The 20926-nt window shown below is 50.2% G+C and overlaps 1 protein-coding gene across 2 annotated transcripts in view; it reads right to left on the bottom strand.

Moving 5' to 3' along the window:
• Window positions 1–13705: 13705 nt before the first annotated feature.
• Window positions 13706–20926, bottom strand: part of SLC6A3 (solute carrier family 6 member 3) — a 56671-nt gene continuing 49450 nt past the window's right edge. The window contains exons 12-14 of one of the 2 annotated variants that reach the window (XM_064270569.1): window positions 19409–19576; window positions 17407–17478; window positions 13706–13729 (exon numbers count right to left, since the gene is read on the bottom strand). In XM_064270569.1, the coding sequence (XP_064126639.1) occupies window positions 13706–13729; window positions 17407–17478; window positions 19409–19576 (264 nt within the window). Of the gene's footprint in view, window positions 13730–17302; window positions 17479–19408; window positions 19577–20926 lie in introns of those variants that run through there. The other variant, XM_064270563.1, reaches the window with a different exon arrangement.

The following is a 20926-nucleotide window of genomic DNA, read 5'->3' as shown; positions in this document are numbered from 1 at the left end:
CAGTTACGTTAATGGGGCAGGACTCAATCACCATACTTATTCAATCTGTATGCTGAGCAAATAATACAACAAGCTGGATTGTATGAAGAAGAACGGGGCATCAAGATTGGAGGAAGACCCATTAACAGCCTGCAATATGCAGATGACACAACCTTGCTTGCTGAAAGTGAAGAGGACTTGAAGCACTTAATGATGAAGATCAAAGACCACAGCCTTCAGTATGGATTACACCTCAACATAAAGAAAACAAAACTCCTCACAACTGGACCAATAAGCAACACCATGAAAATTCAGAAAAGATTGAAATTGTCAAGGATTTCATTTACTTGGATCCACAATCAACACCCATGGAAGCAGCAGTCAAGAAATCAAAAGACGCATTGCATTGGGTAAATCTGCTGCAAAGGACCTCTTTAAGGTGTTGGAAAGCAAAGATGTCACCTTGAAGACTAAGGTGCGCCTGACCCAAGCCATGGTACTTTCAGTTGCATCATATGCATGCGAAAGCTGGACAATGTACAAGGAGACAGAAGAAGAATTGATGCCTTTGAACTGTGGTGTTGAGAGAACAACCAAATCTGTCTCGGAAGAAGTACAATCAGAATGCTCCTTAGAAGCAAGGCTGGCAAGACTACATCTAACATACTTTGGACATGTTATCAGGAGGAATCAGTCCCTGGAGAAGAACATCATGCTTGGTCAAGTAGAGGGTCAGCAAAAAAGGAAAGACCCTCAATGAGATGGATTGACACAGTGGCTGCAACAATGGGCTCAAGCATATTAACGATTGAGAGCATGGTGCAGGACCAGGCAGTGTTTCATTTTGTAGTACCTAGGGTCAGTATGGGTTGGAACCAACACAACAGCACATAACAACAGCAAGAGTCCTGGTGGTGTGGTGATTAAGAGCTAGGGTGGTAAGCAAAAGGGTGGCAGTTTGAATCCTCTAGCTAGTCCTTGGGAACCCTATGGGGCAGTTATAGCCTATCTGGCAATGGGCTTGGTTTTTTGGTTTGGCTGGCTTAAAGAAACAGAAATTTATTTTCTCAAAGTTCTGGAGGCTAGAAGTTTGAAATCAAGGTGTTAGAAGAGACAATCCCTCTGGAGGCTCTGGGAAAGCATCCTTCTTCGTCTCTTCTGGCTCCTGGTGGCCCCTGGCATTCCTTGGCTTGTGGCAGCATTACTTCATCTCTGCCTCCGTCTTCACATGGCCGTCTTCTGTGTCCTCTCTACTAAAGATACCAGCCATTGGGTTTAGGGTCCATCCTAAATCCAGGATGATCTCCTCATGTCAGAATCCTTAACTACATCTCCAAAGATTCTTTTTCCAAATAAGATCTCATTTTGAGGTTCCAGGTAGACATGAATTTTGGGGGGACACTACTCAACCTACTGTAGTACCTTAAGCCAAAATAAATAGCAGGAAGATTAAAAAGTTAAGTTAAAAAAACAAATCAAATCCCAGGAACCTGGGTAAATACAGAAGTGGAGAAGTCGCACAATGGAATGTGACACAGCAGAGACGATGAGCAGTCCACAGCCAAACCCATAGCACAGAGGAGTCCTGTGTCTCCTGCTGGGTGGGAAAAGCAGGCCCCAGAGACTTTGTGTAGACTCAACATCGATGAAAGCAGTGAAAACGTACACTTTGGGCTGGTGTATATCTGTGGAGGGACTTCTTACCAATATATCTAAGGTGTCTGCATGAGTGATACCTGCAAGAGAGAGGAGGCAGGTAGGGAAGGGCACAGGTGAGTCAATGTGCTAGTGCTCTGAGGGGGTGTGGGTTCCCCAAGGGCTCCCTATGAATATGTCTGCAGTGATCATGTTGCTGTCATGAAGCAAGGGATTTGTTCCACCTAATCTGAGCACTTGAGTTCACTGAAAAGCAAAATAGGAAGGAAGGAAGAGAGGGAGAGAGGGAGGGACAGAAGAGGGAGGAAGGGGGAGGGAGAGAGGAGCGAAGGGAAGGAGAGGGGGAGGAAGAAAGGGAAGGAGGGAAGGAGAGAAGGAGGCAAGGACAGAGGGAAGGAGGCAGGGAGGGGGAAGGAAAGGAGGGAGGGAGGGAGGCAGAGAGGAAACAAATGCATGGACAAAAGGAGGGGGGAAGAAAGGAAAGACCAAGTGGATGATAGAGCAAAAATACATTGTGATGTACAGCTTTGGGGCGCTCCAATCCAGATGGGATGAACCTTGCCCATTTCCTTGGCCAAGGGACAGTGAAGGTTCAGCTGGAGCTCTGGGGCGGAAGATGAAGCCACCTCGCTCAAGTCCTGGGATGGGACTGGGAATACCGAGGGGCTCCGGAGGGTTCCTGGAACCTAGGGTGAGCATGAGGGCCACCCAACATTTCCCTTGGGAGCACATGCTCCAAAATTAGCATTGGGTTCTGGGGAGATTCCTTGCTGTACTTGTCTAATAAACAAGGACTAAAAACAGGGCAGGGACAGGGGAGGCCGGAGGGGAGAACATTTGCTGACCTTCCACAGGGCATTGTGGATCCACAGGCTTCCAGACTCCTCTCACCTGCACTTGCCCAGGGCTCAGCATCACGCTGCAGAAAAAGTCTCCCAATGAAAGGACCCTAAAGAAGTCCAAAGTGTGTGCAGAGGAAGCTTTGTGCCTGCCATGGGCACCATAGCACCATGCTTATGACCAAGTGGTCTATCGATAGGTACATTAATCCAGGCCTCACCCACAGCCAGGCGCACTACCACGCACTTCACCTATTTTAATTCATTTACTCCTTTCAACAGCCTTAAAATGTGGGCAGGATTACATGTCTCCCCCATTTACAGATGGGTAAAATGAGGTGCAGGGCAGTTAGAAGCCTCGAAGCCTTCACTAGCAAAGGCTCGGGATGTATGTGAAGGGCGAACATGTCACTTGCTGTCCTTAGCTAATGGGTCAACAGGTAATTTTCCTCCTTTTCCTTCTAAAAAGGAGCTGGGGTGGCACAGTGGTTAAGTGCTCGGCTGCCAACCAAAAGGTCAGCAGTTCAAACACCGGATTTGTGGAACTGGAATGGGCGGCCGACACCCCAGCAGTTGCTAGAGCACAATTTACAGGGGGTGTTTTTGTCTCCTTGACACAGTGTGACTACGTATACCACGCAAATCCTAATCAAATAAAATGCCGTCTGATGGAACCCTTCGACCAGATGACAAATAGCTTTAAGGAAAGAACAGCTTAGCTCCCGGAAGAAAGTTATAAGGAGAAGCAAAATTATTTAAATTCTAGACAAATACCTCCAATACTGGCTTGGTTTCTAAAGTTCAGTTATATAAACGAAAATTTTGCGTTCAATTTGGAAGAACGACTTTTTTAAGCAAACAGGGTGTGAGCTATTTTCTTTTCATGTACTCTGTTTTCTAGCCCGTAGGGAACCGCTGGTGTTTTATCGTCCCCAGTACTCAGAGGACGTCTGTGGGCTGGTCTTCTCGAAGAAGCAGCCTCCCCGGAGTACCCCTCCTATCCCAAGAGGCGGAATATTCTAGTATCATGAGGCTCCTCCTTTACTAATTTAAACCCTCCAAGACAATAAAGGAGTCCCTAGGTGACGAAATGGTTCTTGTGCTTGCCTGCTAACCAAAAGGTTGGTTGTTCGAGCCCACCCAGAGGTGCCTCAAAAGAAAGGCCTGGCATTCTACTTCCAAAAAATCAGCCATTGAAAACCCTATGGAGCACAGTTATATTCTGACACAATGGGTTTGCCCTGAGTCAGCGCCAACTCGATGGCAGCTGGGTTTTGTGTTAAGACGGTAGGGAGATGAGGTAGGGAAAAGGAGACGAATGTGCATTGCTTTAGTTGGATGTTGAGTGGGCATTTTGTGGCTTGGAGATGGTCTGAGCATCTGAGAGTCACGATATCGATCACGTTCTTCTTGCCAATTCCTCTGGGTCTCAGATTCAAAACCTATGCAACAAACAGCTCTGTGTTTCCAGGGTGGCCCTTTACCTGGAAGATACTAGAAAGTGAAGCCGTGACTGCTGGGTCTACGAACCCCCCCGTTGTGACCCCCCCGACCCCGACCCTCAGCACCAGCGCCCAGCTAGCCTCTGTTTGTCCCTGGTCAGCACTTCCCAAAGTGTGTCCTGCAGAGCCCTGCCCAGGACCGGAGCTGTGGCCAGTAAGTTTGTTTGGATAGCGCTGCCTCTGGCTGCACAAAAGACATCACGGAGTGGCTGCTGTGTGGACATTCGAGTCCTTCTAACACTTGCCTGTGTTTACTGTCCAGGCTGGCTAGGCGGCAGCGCCACTGCTGGCAGCAATGATGACACATGGCCTCCCCTGCAGTGAGGGTGGTAACACGTTGCTGAGGGCCCACCAACCCTCAGTGCAGGACAGGTCTCAGTGGTGGTGGCTGCTGGGGAAGGATGCCTGGGGACCAGGGCAGAAGCAGTCCTGACAAGGCTGCCAGCCGCTTCCGCTGTGGTTGGCATGCAGGACCAGCAGGGCACACGCTGCCTTGGCCAAGCTGGTGCCTACGCTCCTGCGCAGCCTCCGAGCCGGCCCTGGTACCTCCTGCGAGCGTCCCTTGGGACCTTCCAGCCATGACCTCCTCTGCTTTAACCAGGGAGAGTCGGCTGCTGCTGTTGCCACCAAGAATCCTGAGGGATACCATGCCGATACCTAAACATTGGAATATTTCATCTAAAGATATAAGTCTACTTTTTGGCTTCTCAAAAAATAAACAATTTTATTTATCTGTCCAATGCTAGGCTTGCATCCCACGTGATTTAACAGTTGTTTAAACTAGCAGCTCCGCTGCTGGGCCCCACCTGTGCCAGTCCACTGGATTACCTGTTCATACCTTCACAGTCTGCACTGGTTTACCTGTCCACACCTGTGAGGTCTGCACTGGTTTGTTACCTGTCCTCACCTCTGTAGTCTGCAGTAGTCTACCTGTTCACACCTGTGTGGTTTGCACTGGTCTACCTGTCCACACCTGCAAGGCCTGCACGGGTTTCTGTTACCTGTCCACACCTGTGTGGTCTGCACTGGTTTACCTGTCCACACCTGTGTGGTCTGCACTGGTTTACCTGTCCACACCTGTGTGGTCTGCAGTGGTTTCTGTTACTGGTCCACACCTGCATGGTCTCCAGTGGTTTCTGTTACCTGGCCATACCTGCGTGGTCTGCACTCGTTTATGTTACTCCCTGGTTGTGGCCCATGGTCTCCCGCTAGGGAGATGGATACACCTTAGCACATTCACACCATGGGGCATCCTGCATAGGGAAAGGGGGTGACTTAGCATCCCAGCGTTTCCCAAGCTCAGTCCACAGGGCAACACTGTTGCTCTTCTGTTTTATGTACAAACAGCTACTGGTGTCTCTGATGGGGGCAGTGGTGGTTCAGTGGCAGAATTCTCGCCTTCCAGGTTCGACTCCTGGCTGATGCACCTCACACGCAGCCACCACCCCTCCGTCAGTGGAGGCCTGCATGTTGCTATGATGCTGAACAGGTTTTAGCAGAGCTTCCAGACTAAGAAGAAAGGCCTGGAGATCTACTTCTGAGAATTAGCCAACAAAAATCCCGTGGATCACCACAGTCTGATCTGCGACCAATTATGGGGATGGTGCAGGATCAGGCAGTGTTTTGGTCCATTGTGCATGGGGTCGCTATGAGTTGGGGCTGACTTGATGGCAGCTAACAACTCCCTCTAGCTCCCAGAAGCATTGTTTAAGTGCTCCCTGCTCCCCTCAAATTCCCATCTCTGCCGCCCTGCTACCCATGTGACAACTCCTCTGTTTAGCTGCCCTGGGGCTCCCTCCTTCAAACCTGGGCCCCATCCCATCCACCTGCGCAGGGACCTCAGCTTTCTGCCACCTTCTCCTTCTTCTGTGCAGTTTCTTTCCTGTCCATTTTTAAAGGGTTGAAATCCCTCCCGTCTGAACAGGAGCCTCTTCATACCACCTGGCCTCATTGCCCTGCCACCACCCCCAAACAAACAAACGTGGCTGGTGGAGTCAGTGATGGCCTCAGCCACTCATTTAACAGCCCGACAGGAGCCCCACACAGGAGCCCCATGAGGAAGGCGCTGAATGGTCAGGACAGACAGCCCGGCGCCACAAGGAGCATTGGAGAGGGATACCCATTAAGCTGCTGATTTGGGCAGAAACAGCATGGGGTCTGACTTCAGCCTGTTGAAGGACAGTGGGCTCCCTGAGGCAGCTAGGATACGGAAGGCTGCCCCTTCTTAGGACCCTCAGCCATGCCTTCACGTGGGGAGAGGCCAGCCCAGGTTCAGCAGGGGCACACAGCACTGTCCTGGCTGGATGGTCAGCCTCCTGGGGCACCACAGGGGCATGTCACAGCTGGGAATCAGCCACAAGGGTTGGGATGGGATAGGACCTCAACTTTCCAAGATGCTGCCAGGAGTGAGGGGCCAGAGATCACACTGTCTGGGATTCACAGGGTGGGGGCTACTCCAGGGACCAGAGACCCCAGTGAGAGCTGAAGGAGGTGGGCAGAGCAGGGTTAGCCAGGAAAAGTCCTGCATCCCAGGAGACCCCTCAGCCCTGGGCAAGCCAGGATGGCTGGTCACCTTGCCAAGGGCAAGCCATCCTTGACCTTGATCCACATAACCCGTCGTTACCCAGTTCCCTCTGTCTGTTTGCCTGCCTCTGTCTCTCTCACACTCACACATACACTGAAGCATGGGTTTTACAAAACAGACCTTGCTCTTCTCTGTCGGGCAGGCTGTCCTCTGATATTTTCCACTTTGTTAAATTAAAAGCACATTCGAGCCAGATCCACTGAACTGACGTCTGCTGACATTTCCCGTTCTATTTAATATCATTAAAAACTGCCAGTCCTGACCCTCGGTGCAGGGGTCTCGTCCTTGGCTGCACTGGAATCCCCTGGGAGGCATAGAAAAGATAGCCAAGTCTGCCCTCACCCAGACCCATTCAATAATGGGGTGGCGGGGGTGGAGAATGGGGGAAGAGCCAGCATGACCATTGACTTTTTCTCGGTCCTCTGTGCAGCCCAAGTTAAGGACATGCAACATTGGGTTTGCTCGTGCCATGCTGATCTGAAGAAAGGCGCAGGCAGGGTTCCTTAGCTCCTTTCCCCCTGGGGATCTGAGGATCCTTGGTGTTGCCTGTGTCTGCAGGCTCTGGCTGGGAACACTGGCTGGTTGTTGGGGAGGAGGATGTGGGCACTCAGGTCACCTGGGGTTGGCCATTGCTCCAAGAACTTGCTGATTAACTCTCTCTCTCCTTTTTTCTCTTGTCAGTAATCAGGAGGCAGGTGAAGGTCATGACCTTTGGGCTGGCCAGGTGAGTGTACAGAGATTAAAGGAGGATTCCAGAGTAAAAATAAGAAAAGCTGAACACACAGGAATCCATTTACCCTTTAAGCCACCTATTTCACTGTTGCCAAACCATTATTAAAATGGCTTCTCTCAAAGGAAATATCACCCGGCTCTCGGGTTTTTAACACCCAGACTGCGTGTCTAAAGGTCACTCGGCTGAGAGCGCTAAACCCCGGGGCAAAGTGCAGCGTGGTGGGAGGGACGGAGACCCTCCACCCACAGAGTGCAGGGGACCAGGCCAGCTCTCCCCACAGACTGAATTTGTTTCTGCACCAGGCTTAGTGAGAAAAGAAAACACTTTTCCAGGTGTTTTGAAATAAACATGTTTCATTTATGTTGGAGAGCAAGTGCAGCCTTCACGTGTCTAGCTCCAGAGGGTATTTTGAGATTGGACCAGAAGGACAGACTGAGATGTAGCACAGGCCTTTCAAACCATCCATCCACCCACCTGTCTGTCCCTTCATTCTTCCCTCTCTCTTTCCATTCTTTCTTCCTCCCTCTATCTGTTCACCAACCCATCCATCCATCCACCCATCCATCCATCCATCCTTTCTTCTCTCCATCCTCCCATCCCTTCATCCTTCCCTCTCTCTCCATTATTTTCTTCTTCCCTCTATCTGTCCACCCATCCATTCATCCACCCACCCACCCCACCACCCAACTATCCCTCTATCATCCATCCATCCACTTAACCACCCACCCACCCACCCATCCAACCATCCATCCATCCATCCATCCATCCATCCATCCATCCATCCATCCATCCATCCATCCATCCATCCATCCATCCATCCATCCATCTATCCCTCTACCCATGCATTCATTCATCCATTTGTAAATATGTATTAAGTGCCACTGTCTACCATTGTCTATTCAAGACACTGGCTGAAGTGAATGAGACCAACCCAGTCCCTGCTCCCAGCCAAACTGGGAGAGGAGATAATGAGCAATGTCCCTTCCACAAGACACGTGCTGGGGGGAGAATGGAGGGTTCAAGGAGCACTGACCAGGGCTCGGAATTTAGAAGTTGGGAGTAAGGAAATTCTTCCAAAGCGATGTTCAAGGGCAGCTGGGAGGAGGTTAGGAATCATCAGATAAGGGAGGAAAGAAGGGTCTGGGCAGAGAGGGAAGAGAGCCTAGACAGAGCGAAAGAAGCAGTAGGTGCCGTAGAAGCAGTAGGAAGGAGGGTGCAAAATCCTGACAGGTGTGCACTTTGGCTGTAGCTCAGAGTGTGGTCCGAGGAACCTGAATTCCCATGTAAGGTCGACCAGCTCTCTCTAACATCCGAGGGAAGCTCACCACCCCAATGCCATGTGCTAAAAGGATCTTCCTCCTCTTGTGCTGAAATGGATTTACGGTAAAGTTGATGAACAAGACTGTGGTTTCCCAGCTTGGGCTTTTAGGAATCGTGTTGCTATGAACACTCTGGCAAATACGTGTGTCAGTACACACATGCACACATTTCTGTTGGACATACATTTAGTGGTAGGATTGCTGCATTTGGGAATTTACAGATATCTCAGGTTAAACTGCCTGAACAGCAGAGCCCTGGCACTGTCAGTCTGAAAGGCCTTATATGAGCATGGCCCTGCCCCTGTCAGGCTCCCCAGGGCTGCGGCAGAGAGGGTGAGAGGGTGGAAGGTGGGTGGGCACAGGGACAGAGTGGAAATGGTGTGCAGTTTCCCAGAAGGAGACCACAGAACAGCCACAGGGAAGCAGCACATGGCAGAGGACGGGGGAGGGACGTGGGCATGGCCATGGTCAGGTTGTGGAGGCGGCTACAAGCCTGAGGCTCTAGTGGACACTGTGCTCTCTGCCCAGCTGCCCACTGTTTTGCACCTGCCGGCCACTCCTCCCACCTCCCCCCCCCACCCCAGTTTCTAGTGCCCATACCTGGGACTTTCTTTGGAGCCATCTGTGGTTGATTGAGGAGCCCTGGTGACACAGTGGCTGAAGCGCTTGGCTGCTAACTGAAAAGTCAGTGGTTGCAACCCACCAGCTGCTACATGGGAGAAAGGTGTGGCAGTCTGCTTCTGTAAAGATTTACAGCCTTGGAAACCCTCTGGGGCAGTTCTACTCTGTCCTAGAAGGTTGCTATGAGTAGAATCGACTCGACAGCAGTGGATTTTTTGGTCGGTGGACGACTGAGCTGCTTTGCACACCTGGGCAGTGCTGGACATTCCTGGGAGTGTGTGGTATCCATCTGGACTGGCAACACAGGTGGAGCTCTGCTCTTTGTCTTGAGCTGGGACAAACTCTGGGGTTTAAGCTCCACCCTGGGGCTTCTAGCTGGCTCAGGCTCAGGCTCAGGATAGGACTTTGCATCCTTACTTGGCTTCCTACCTGTCTCCCGTTCTGCTCCCCCCATTCCCACCCACTCCCTTGCTGACTCCTCCTGGTGTGTTGCCAGGACCAAGGGTCCCGTGTCTACCTTGGACCCACAGCTGGGGGCAATGCTGTTTTGCACCCTCTTCCTATTTTTGGTTGTCTCTAGAACTGGTGAGCAGCCAGCACAAGTGGGATCTGGCACCCTGTGGGGATATGCAATAGCCGCCTTCGCCCTGGGGGCTGGGGGTCTGAGGCTGGCACATGGCCTGTGACTTCTGTGTCCTTCTGGGTGCAGGCTCCACCTCTCACTTCTCAGAGTTTAGAGCCCATGCCATGGTTGGGCCTTTGCTCCCATTCTCTGCTTGTCCCTTTTGATGTTCAGGGATTGGTCTGCCTTTTGTTTGCTGGGGGACCAAGACGAGGGGCCCTTGTGGTTTTAGCTAGTTCTTTCCCAGTCCAGTGTCCAGCCTGTCTCTATGACTTTCTCACCCACTTTCATGTAAGGGGACGGTGTGGCGGGTATTCTTGGGACTGTGATTCCCTAGGCAAAGCACTGTCGTCTCTTGGCTGCTGGCCTTCCTGTCCTCCCTGCTGCGGGCCGCTGGGGCTACAGGCGGAGGAGGCCTCTGTGGCCAGCGGCTGCCCAGGTGAGTTGCTGTGCAGCCAGCTCCAGGGGCAGCAGGAAAGGCGCCTAGGAGCTGCCGGGGGCCCAAGCCCTGGGGATGTTAGGAAGTGGGCTCAGTCAGATCCCTGCTCACTGTTGTGGGTCTGGGGTCAGGAAAGGTGCCGAGACAAGGTGTCCCCTGTTGAGGCTTGGAGGAAGTAGGGTGAGTATCTTTGGGAGACGTGGGGTCAGGAGGCAGGAAGCCCTGACATGGGGTGCCGTGAGATATATGCCCAGCACGTGCGGTACGCTGGGACACGTGCTCAGCAAGTGGGGCATCCTGGGATGAATGCTTAGCATGTGGGGTGCCCTGGGATGCATGTTCAGTGTGGAATCCCACTGCCAGGGAGTGGGGCTGAGGCAGAGCCTGGTGGAGGGACCCACTGTCCAGTGGCACAGTCATGTATAGGTATTAGCATTTATTCCAAGCCTGGGGGTATACCAGAAATCCTGGTGGTGTAATGGTTAAGTGCTATGGCTGCTAACCAAAAGGCTGGCAGTTTGAATCTACCAGGCACTCTGTAGAAACCCTATGGGGCAGTTCTACTCTGCCCTATAGGGTTGCTCTGAGTCAAAATCGACTCGATGACAATGAGTTTGGGTTTTTTGGGGGGATATACCAGGGGGCATCCTCTGGGTTGTGACCTGACCAACTGATGTCCACAAGGATCCCTTTGGCCACAGCATGGACAAGCAACCCTCAGGGACCAAGGGCTAGAGCAGGAGCCACTTAGGGGCTCTGTGGCATGTTCCAGGAACAGACTCTGGGGTTGGGCAGTGGCGGTGGTCAGGTGGTATTGCTGGAGTCAGGGCACGTGGAGAGGACCCAGGCTGGTGAGGGACTCAGGAAACACAGGCATCCAGGATGGCACTAGAGTTCGGCCTGACCAGGAGGGCATAGGCAGGTGCCACTGAGTCTGAGGGCGATATTTGCAGGAAGGTGGGCCTGGGGTGAGGTCAAGTGTTAGCTGAGGAGACCTGTATGATAGCCCTGGGATGCACTCACTCTTGGGGTTTGGGAGAGGCGAGGATGGAGAGCTCAGCTGGGGTGGTGTTGGTGTTAATGAGGACCAATGACTCAGCTGGGCATGAGCGCAGACAGGAAGGACAGCTGTGAGTCACGAGGCAGCTGACCCTCGGTGTAGGCACGTGTAAGGGCTAATTTCATGTGTCGACTTGGATGGGCTATGGTTCCCAGTGGCTTAGCCAAACATTAGTTGTTGTCACGGAGTAGTTACATGCGATTAAATCAATTGACCTTGGGTAGAGCAGGTTGCCTTCCATGCCATTATTATTGTTTGGTGCCATCGAGTTTGTTCTGACTCATAGGGACCCCATGTACAATAGAACAAACACTGTCCAGTCCTGTGCCATCCTCACAATTGTTGCTATTTTTGAGCCCATTGTTGTAGCCACTGTGTCAGTCCATCTTGTTGAGGGACCTTATACTTTACCAAGCATGATGTCCTTCTCCAGGGATTCATCCCTCCTGATAACATGTCCAAAGTATGTGAGACAAAGCCTGGCCAACCTCGCTTCCATAATATAACCTTCCGTAATGTAATGTAGTCTGCAATTAACTTACATCTAATGTAACATAATGTAATCATCTTTATATGTAAGGTAAGGTAATGTGATCATCTTTCATAAAGTAATCTGATATAATGTAATCACCTTCCACCCATCAGTTGAGGTTATACGAGTATAAGGTGGATTCTAAACCTAATCACTTCTGAGTTATATAAAAAGCAGATTAGACACAGGGACAGACACACAGGGAGGATAAACAGTCCCTAATTCAGACTTCTAGTTTCTAGAACTGTGAGAAAATAGGTTTGCTCTTTAAAGCCCTCCACTTGTGGTACTCGTGTCACGGCAGCACTAGGAAATGAGACAGCAAGTGGCCCAGAGCCCAGGGAAAATGACAGGGCCATGCACACAGAGGCACTGTGTCAGGTCATTTTTACAACATTTTTTTTTTAATTGTTTCTGCTGATTCACACAAGATACTGACTCTGGAGACATGGACACACAGTGATGGTGCTTGGATTTCTACGTGCAGTGCACAGGCGCAGCTCTGAAAGCAGTACACACACTGGTGCCTCTCAGCCATGACTGCAAATCAACTCGTGCGTCCCACTGAGCAGCAAATCCACCTTCACTGCGGTGAGACAAGGGGCCTGCAGGCGCAGAGCACATGGCTCTACGCGGCTGCAACTGCGCCTAAGACTCGGTGTATTTCCTCGACCGGGCTCACCTGCTCTGTGGCGGTGGCCCACAGCAGGGCTCAGAAGCCCCAGGCTTGCATTTCAATGATGACATACACTTTTCCCTTTGGGCTGATGCTGAGTGTGCTGTGGAAAAGCAGTCCTTGCCAACACGCTTATAAGTAAAATCCAGAACATCAGCAAATGCATTTTCAGAAACCAACCTTACATTCTGAGTCTGAACTTTGATTCACAGGCAAATATAATTTTGGAAGCCCATTCCCTAACATAAAAAAGTATTGTTATTGATGTATGTAGAAGAGAAATACTACTCTGGGGTGGTCTTCTTCCTGTGGTGCAAGGCCCTGCAGGATGGGGTCCCTAAACATGTCTGCCTCTGGGGGCTCAGGACATTCCAGGTGTCCACAGGGATGGGGACGGCATGCCTGCCTGTGGGACCAGCACTGAGCTGACTGGGCCCACAGCACACAGGGGGGTGGTAGCCCAAACTGACTCCCTGGAGTCTTATTTTCCCCAGAAAACAAATGAAACCCCCCAATCACACATCCTGGGAGCCCGCCACCTCCAATAGACACCATGTGTGATATAGAAACATGATGCTCACATTGTGACCTTTGCTGGGACTAGGTATTTGGAAAGGGCTTTGCAATTGTGAGCAGTCTCTCCAGCTCCACGTTCTGCACAACCAGATGCAATATGACACTTGGCTTTTTAATACGAACAAATATGGCCGAGGAAGCTCACGTAAGCCCTAAATTTTTAGCACAGTGTGTCTGTAGTGACCATATTTCTTCTCCTCAAAGCACACAAATGACAATTGGACAGTCACTGGAAGTCAGGGACAGTTGGGGAGGCAACCAGTTTTACATGAATACAACATGGAGTTAGATGTTTTCTACCCTATGGGGTCTGGGGCTGGGGCCTGAATCTCACCACCCAGATCTATGCTAAGTTACTCTACCAACACACGACAAACACAGTGAGTAATGTCTCCCTTGGCACAGTGTGTAAACATTCAAGGTAAAAGCCTTTTTCCCCCCAGAAATGTAGCATTAAATGGTAAAAGTATTCTTCCTCTCTCTTGAAACTTCCCCGTGCCTTCTCTACTGGCATCTCACTCGTAGTTGGAGATGAGCTCCTCGTGGGCTCTCCTTTCTCTGTCCACTCTACACCATCAGCCAGTGGCGGAGCTGGAATTAAAACAGGGGTTATTCAGGAGTGAAGGGAGGAGTTCCTTGGATAAAGGGGGCCCCTAGGCTGACAATCTGCACCCCTCTCTGGTCCAGACACCTTGGCCAGGCAGATGGCCATGGACCTGATTGTGGCTAGTCCCTGGGGGATGCCCATCGGGACCAACGATGCTCTTGAGGCAGCACCCAAGACCCAACAACTTTTTAAAATATATGTAAATAAGTTATTACTTGATAAAGAAAAGTCAGAGTACAGCTTCCCATGGACCAGAGGCCTTTGGGGTCTTGAGGACAGCTGCTGGGCTGGACAGACAACTGGGTACCCACCCACTTGCTGTGTGACTTAGTGATGCCCTCTCCTTCCACTTTCTTGGGGTCCCTGGTCCCCCGTCCAGAAAAAGAGGACATTGTGCTTTTCTGTCTTGCTTTCCGTGACCCCAGAACAGGTGTGAGAGCAGGCCTCAGACAATCCCCCTGCTCATTCTCCGCCTCATTACCGCTCAGGAATCGAAGAGATAGACGGGGACTGCTATTTAGACTTTCCATAGAATGTCATCATCTGTGATTATGCAGCTGTTAGTTCAGCCCAATTCTGAGCATAAGTCATTATGCATAACTGCAAGAGCCATGGTGTAAACATTTCCACAAGAGCATGCGGAGTTTGCTTTTGATACAGCCACATTTTGGGTGGAAGATGCTAAGCAACTGCAGATGACATGTCAGGGATCTTCTGTTGTTCCATTGGGAGAACTCTGGAGGGTGCTACCTCAGCAGCCTCGTTAGGTTCCAGGGGAGCTCTAGGGTGCCTGGAGGAATCAGCAGGTAAGGCCAGTGTAGCAAAGCCCAGGTGTGGTAGGGAGCCTGGAGGAATCAGCAGGTAAGGTCAGTGTAGCAAAGTCCAGGTGTGATGGGGAGCCTGGAGGGGCCAGAAGGTAAGGCCAGTGTAGCAGAGCCCAGGTATAGTATGGGACTCAGTGATGGGTCCCAGTGTGGCTAGGAGCCACCCTGACCAGGGATGCAATCAGGAGGGGACCTGCAGCCAGACTCCTAGAGAAGCAGCTCTGGTGATGACTCCACTTCAGACCAGAAGTGAGGGTGGGGAGCTGTGCCTGGGACTCCAGCTCTGAGGCCCAACCCTGAAAGTGAAGCGTGCCTCTGTCCTGGCTACTGGCAAAAGTAGAAGGTGGCAGAGTAGGAAGACGTGCTGCGGGGGGGGGGGGGATGTCTTTTAGAATCCTCACAGATTAAATCAAGTTATAAGTTCACAAACAATAAAGAAGACCAGAAGCACAAGACAGCAACCTATTATGAGTGTGAGTTAGCACAAACCAGAAACCTCAGACTGAGATCCCCAAAATGAGGGATGTTAGACTCATCAAATACAGACTATAGGGCAGCTATGTATGAAATGTTTTTTAAAATTTTGTACACAATTACCACCACAAACATTTCACAAGAAACAAACAGACCAAATGTGACTTCTGGAAACGAAATATAACTCTGAACTAGAATACAATAAAGGGAGATGTGAGGTGGAAAATTGATAACTAAATTGAGGTATATCTACATAATGGAATATTATGCCATAGTCAAAATGAATGAACCATAGCTATATACAAAGATACTACTTCTGGCCAAAATGAAGTTGAACGGACAAAATTTACCCTCCCACCTTAAACAATGAGCAAAATATATGTAGCAGTGGTTTTCCAGACCCTGGGCATCAGACACAAAAGACAGTGATCCCTAAGAAACAGGAAGCAATCACAGTGAGCCTTCCAATGCCTCAGCTCACTGTCCTGAAGGAATTTCCAGATGTAGCAGAAGGGAGGGGAAACCCAGGAGGAGACCAAAAGACCCCCTGAGGAGATGGAGCTGAGAGTCTGTGATGACCAAGAGGACAGAATGTGTAGAAGCAAGTGCAAGACAGGAGAGAGCTTTCCAGAGACAGAACCCTGGAGATCAAGTACTAGGGCACAGAGAAGTCTCACTCCTTTCAAAGACTAGGTATTACCACGCCTGAGCACAATGCAATTTATTTAGAAATTAATAAAAAGATAAAACATCTCCATATATTTGAGAATTAAAAGAAAAGACTTCTAAACAACTTACAGGTTGAAAAAAAATCTTAGTGGAAATTAAAATATACTTAGAACTAAATAATAAACAAAATATGTTAAAAATTGTGAAATGCAGCCAATGGGGTATTTTGAGGCAGATTCATAGCCTTAAAATGGTTCTATCAGAAAAGAATGTTGAAAACTAATGATTAAAGGCCCAAATTAAGGAGTTAGAAAAATATAGCTGAGTAAGCCCAAAGAAAGTAGGAAAAAAAACAAACAAACCATTGTCATCAAGTCGATTCCAACTCATAACAACTCTATAGGACAGAATAGAACTGCCCCATAGCGTTTCCAAGGAGCACCTGGTGAATCTGAACTGCTGACCTTTTGGTTAGCAGTTAACAACTATACCACCAGGGTTTCCAAAGAGAGTGGAAGGAAGAAATAATAAACACAAGAGTTGAAATTAATGGGGTAGACAGCAAAGCTACAGTAGAGTATCTCCAATAAAGTCAACTTCGTTATTTGAAAAGACCATAACATACCATGCAAAGAGTTAAACCCTGTGTGAGGAACACTCTGAAGAGAGAGGCTCTGACTGGGCAGGAGGCTAGTGGGGAAGGCAGAGGACACCCAAGTAGAGAAGGTCAAGAACCAAGGTGCCCAGGCCTGGATGTTTTTCTTGTGTTTAGATCAGGTGAGTAAATTTGAAGACAGAGAAAAAGGGGCCCAAGGGAGTGAGGAAAGAGGGAAGCTGGGGCTATGGGATCAGACCAATTTGCAACCAGAACCTGGACTGGGAAGGAAGAACAAAGAAATGAAATGCAAGTGTGGGGAGGGGATCAGAAATGGTTGAGTCTCATAAAAAATTGCAGCTTCTCAACCCTTGCCTTACTGCTCCTGTCTACCATAGAGCAGGGACAGAAAAATAATAGCTCATGGTTTCAAATGAGTTCCTGAATGGTACAAATGGTTAAGCACTTGACCGCTAACTAAAAGGTTGGCAATTTGAACCTACCCAGAGGTGCTTTGGAAGAAAAGCCTGGTGATCTGCTTCTGAAAGGTCACATCCATGAAAACCCTATGGAAGAGTTCTACTCTGTACACACGGGATTGCCATGAGTTGGAATGGACTCAACAGTGACTAACAACAGTTTTGAGAGCCCAGAGTAAACATTTGGCACATTTTAACTCTATGTTAGTATCTGTACACAAAAGAGGTCCCTGAAGCACAGAGAGGTTCAGTAACTTGGCCACAGTCACACAGCTGGTTTGCGGGAATTGGACCTGGGTGGGTGCTCTTGATGCCTCTCTTTTAGCACATCTCTTCCACAGCTCGATGAAACTTCCTTACTTAGAGCGAGCGGCTGGATTTTTAGGACACCAACATCCACTGCGACTACTGGATGTCCTTCTCTTAGTCCTCCAGGGCCAGGGGCACAGCGACTCAAAGACCATGTAACGGCACGGTTTTAGGCAGAGGTGGGTTGGGGTAGGGGAGTGCTCATTTGGACAGAGAACTTTCTCTTAAAGCTTGAAGTCCAGTGCTGAACAAAAGGGCAGGTCATTCTGGATCCTCTGCTGGAGGGGCCCAAGAGCATTGGTGGCACTTACCGTGAACTGGCGGACTTCCCCTCTGACTATCAGCTCATGCTCCTTCTCGGGTGTGATGGCGTAAGCCAGTTTCTGCAAGAAAACACAAGACCATCAGTCCCAGCACATCCTCACCAAGGGAGACAGGCTCCCTTCCATCTGTCACATGGTCAGTTTCCTGAGTTGATGGTCCCCTCTGGTCTCCTTAATCTCCAGAACAAGGCAGAAGATCCACTGATCAAGCCTCAACTTGAAACAGGAACCACCTTGGAGGCAGATTCCGTGCTAAATCAGTGTGTGGTGGGTTCTTGTGACCCACAAGCCCACATCCCCAGCACCTCCAAGCCCAGGTGTGTACACTCAGAACTCACATATGCAAGGAGGTGCTTGCTTTGTGCCACATTAATCCATGGCCAACTGTGCAGCCTGGTTGAAGAGCCAGAGGTGGTGTTCATCCTTACGGCCTCCAAAAGCAGGCAGGCATCTCAGCCTTTCTCATTCCCAGGGGCCCTTCTCTTGGACCCTCTGAGGGTCAGCTTCCTTCGCACCCCCCAGGTGTCCTGGGCTCCCAGGGATTTGTAGCTGCTGCCCCATCCTTGATGGTCTCTGTGGTTCTCTGTGTCAGCTACTGAGATCTGAGTTTCTCCATTGTCAGATCTGGGCTGTTCAAGAAGCTAGGACATCAGCTCTTCAAGCAGCTGGGCTGCGGCCTTCTTCCTCCAGGCTCCCAAGCTAACCAGACCCCTTCCTCCCGAGTCAGACCTAGAGACCCAGAGGGTCAGCTCCCCCAGGCACTGCCTGGCTGCTCTTGGTCCCCTGTGGAAGGTCCTCAAGGATCAGCGACAGTCAGGGAGTAGGGGCTGAGGAGGGGCGGCCCACAGTGGGAGGCCATGTGGTCCACTGCAGGCCTGGTCTCATTGGACTCAAGATGGAGGGGGCCAGTCACTCAGGTGTGGGACACCCGCCACTGTGTCTGAGACCAGGGTCACCATTTAGCCCTGAGGTGGATCCTTGGATCCAGGTGGGGTGGAGTCACAAGGCTTTCTTTCCAAGAAAGACTGTGGAATGAGAGCACAGAGCTGTTCCCATGAGTCCCTAACTGTAGGCCCTTGCATGGGCAGGGTCCCTGCAAGGAGAGCCAGGCTTCCTTTCATCTTCCAGGAGATCACAGTACAGCCATGGTCAAAGGTGGGACCTTTGCACTGTTTCACCGCCCCCTCCTTTATAGGTGACAAAACTGAGGCAGAGAAAAGGGAAGTGCTGTGCTCTGAGGCCCCAGGGTGCCCTCATGGTTCAAGGGAAGGGGAGGGGGGACAGTCCCTGGCTTCCCCTGGTGGCCCACGGGTGTGAATGGTGGTCTGATTTCACCTCCACCATCAGACAGGCTGTCCTTTTCCCCTTCATTAGCACACACTTGTGCACACAAGCAGAAACACATACATTCACACACACAGACACGAACACACACATAAGCATGGGCAGACACACATAGACACACGTAGACACAAGCACAGAACACACAGACACACAAGCATAGACACAGACACACACACAGACATACACAGGTACATGCACAGACACACACACAGGCATAGACATGTGGACACAGACACATGGATATAGACCCGGATACACAGACACACATACTGACATGCACAGAGCACATGGACACGCAAGCATAAACACAGACACATGGACATAGACATGAACGTGCACACAGACAAAAGCACAGACACACACACACACACAGACACCCACAGATACATGGACACACAGAAACACAAGCACACACACACACACGCACACGGACACACATGCATGCACGCAGTTTGAGGTCCTTCTCACCAGCACACACCAGTCAGCCTCTGTCTCGTCTCTCCACCAAGGCCACATATCCAGCCTTCCTCCCCCTGGTCAGAGCAGGAGCAGAAACCAGAGATGTGCAGGCCCACCTGGACCTTGCTGAGTGACCTCACAACTGGGAAAAAGGCCAGAGTGGAGGAGCCTCCATTCCAATACCCACCTCTCGGAAGGACCCGGGCAAGCTGTAGAACTTGTAGGTGGCGTAGATAGGCACCATGGACATGGAGGATGTGGCAATGACCCAGCCCAGCACATTGGCCCAGTCAGGGAAGATGTAGGCTCCATAGTGTGGAGGCCTGAAGGTCACGATGCTCACCACAACCACAAACTGAAACCAAGGGACACAGATGTCAATGCCTCACCTCTTGGCTGGCAGGCCTCTAGGAGGAAGGTGGAAAATCAAGCAAGATTTCATGGTAGAGGGTCACTCAGCCACACCTCTGAGAGCCAGGCCCTGCCAACGTGAGGCAAATGCCAGGGACGGTCCTGTTCCGCTTGTGTGGGGGGGGAGCAGCTGGCCTGAAAGCCTGGAGTGGTTGTGCTGGGACAGTACTCATTATGGCATGCAGGTCCTTTCAGGTCATGTTTGGTGACTGATAATTCTCCTAAATGTCCTCCGTAAGACCTGTGGTGCAGGCAAGCTCAAGCATACGCACTTATCTAGAAGTTACCCCTGTAACCACCTCAGCCAATGGGACTGCACCCGAGGCACTGCTGTTAGGAGGCTTGTGAATGCTTGGGCATGGCCCCCAATAAGAAGTACCTTTTCTATAGAGAACCACACTCCAACCTCCTTCTATCTTTATGTGAAATAAGTATTCCCAGAAACACTGTCTTCCTGAGGCATGATTTATCCTGCCCTATTCCATTCCATTCCATTCTAAAACCTCAGCACACTGATTTCATGACCCCCAGTTTGAACACACAATTGTAACTCCATGTGAGACCACCCTGGGGCAGCGGGGGTTCAGAAGACTCTCTACTTATTCTGGAAACAAGCCTGATAAACTCACAGATCTTATCTTGGAACCACCACCGTGATGGTAAACTGCTGCAAACTGCCGCAAAAGTGGGCTTGGGGCTGGGACCAGTTCCCATTCTCCGGAGGGTTCTCTTGAGGCAGCTCATTCATTCATTCAACAAACATGTATTGTATACCTAAGCATGTGCTGTGTACCTGAAAGGGATGGATCCTTCCCAAGGAAACGCAGGCAGTTCTATCAGATACGATTTACGATGTAGCTTAAAATGCAAATTCTTACTCATTGTCAATTCTCAATTTCACAAAAGCTAGTGTTCAAACACTCAAGCTGAGAAAGGCTATTTGGACACACGTATCTTGCACCAGTCTGGACAACCTCTTACTCTGTTGCTTCAAGTCAACTCTAGGTTTGGCACCAAGTAGCAGAAGTGGTTAATACTGTGACAAAATGTAACCAGAGCAAGGGCCTGTGGGCTATTATTCTGAGTGAAGCGCACGCCTGTGAGGGCCGCAGACTGGGAACTTCAGTCTTGGCCGCTCAGGTAGTTTCGTCTCTACTTCAGAGAGCTACATTTTCCTAGATATATAAGTTTGGGATGAATGACATGTTGGTATTGCTACGATATGTTTTCTTATTTTGTATCACTTCTTATTAGCCACCACATTTCTTAGGAAGAACAGTGCCTACAACAAGGG

The sequence above is a fragment of the Loxodonta africana genome, chromosome 2 (assembly GCF_030014295.1).
Source record: "Loxodonta africana isolate mLoxAfr1 chromosome 2, mLoxAfr1.hap2, whole genome shotgun sequence".
In the NCBI taxonomy this organism is placed as follows: Eukaryota; Metazoa; Chordata; class Mammalia; order Proboscidea; family Elephantidae; genus Loxodonta; species Loxodonta africana.
The sequence above is the reverse complement of the archived record's forward strand: the minus strand, read 5'-3'. Positions and strand labels throughout refer to the sequence as shown.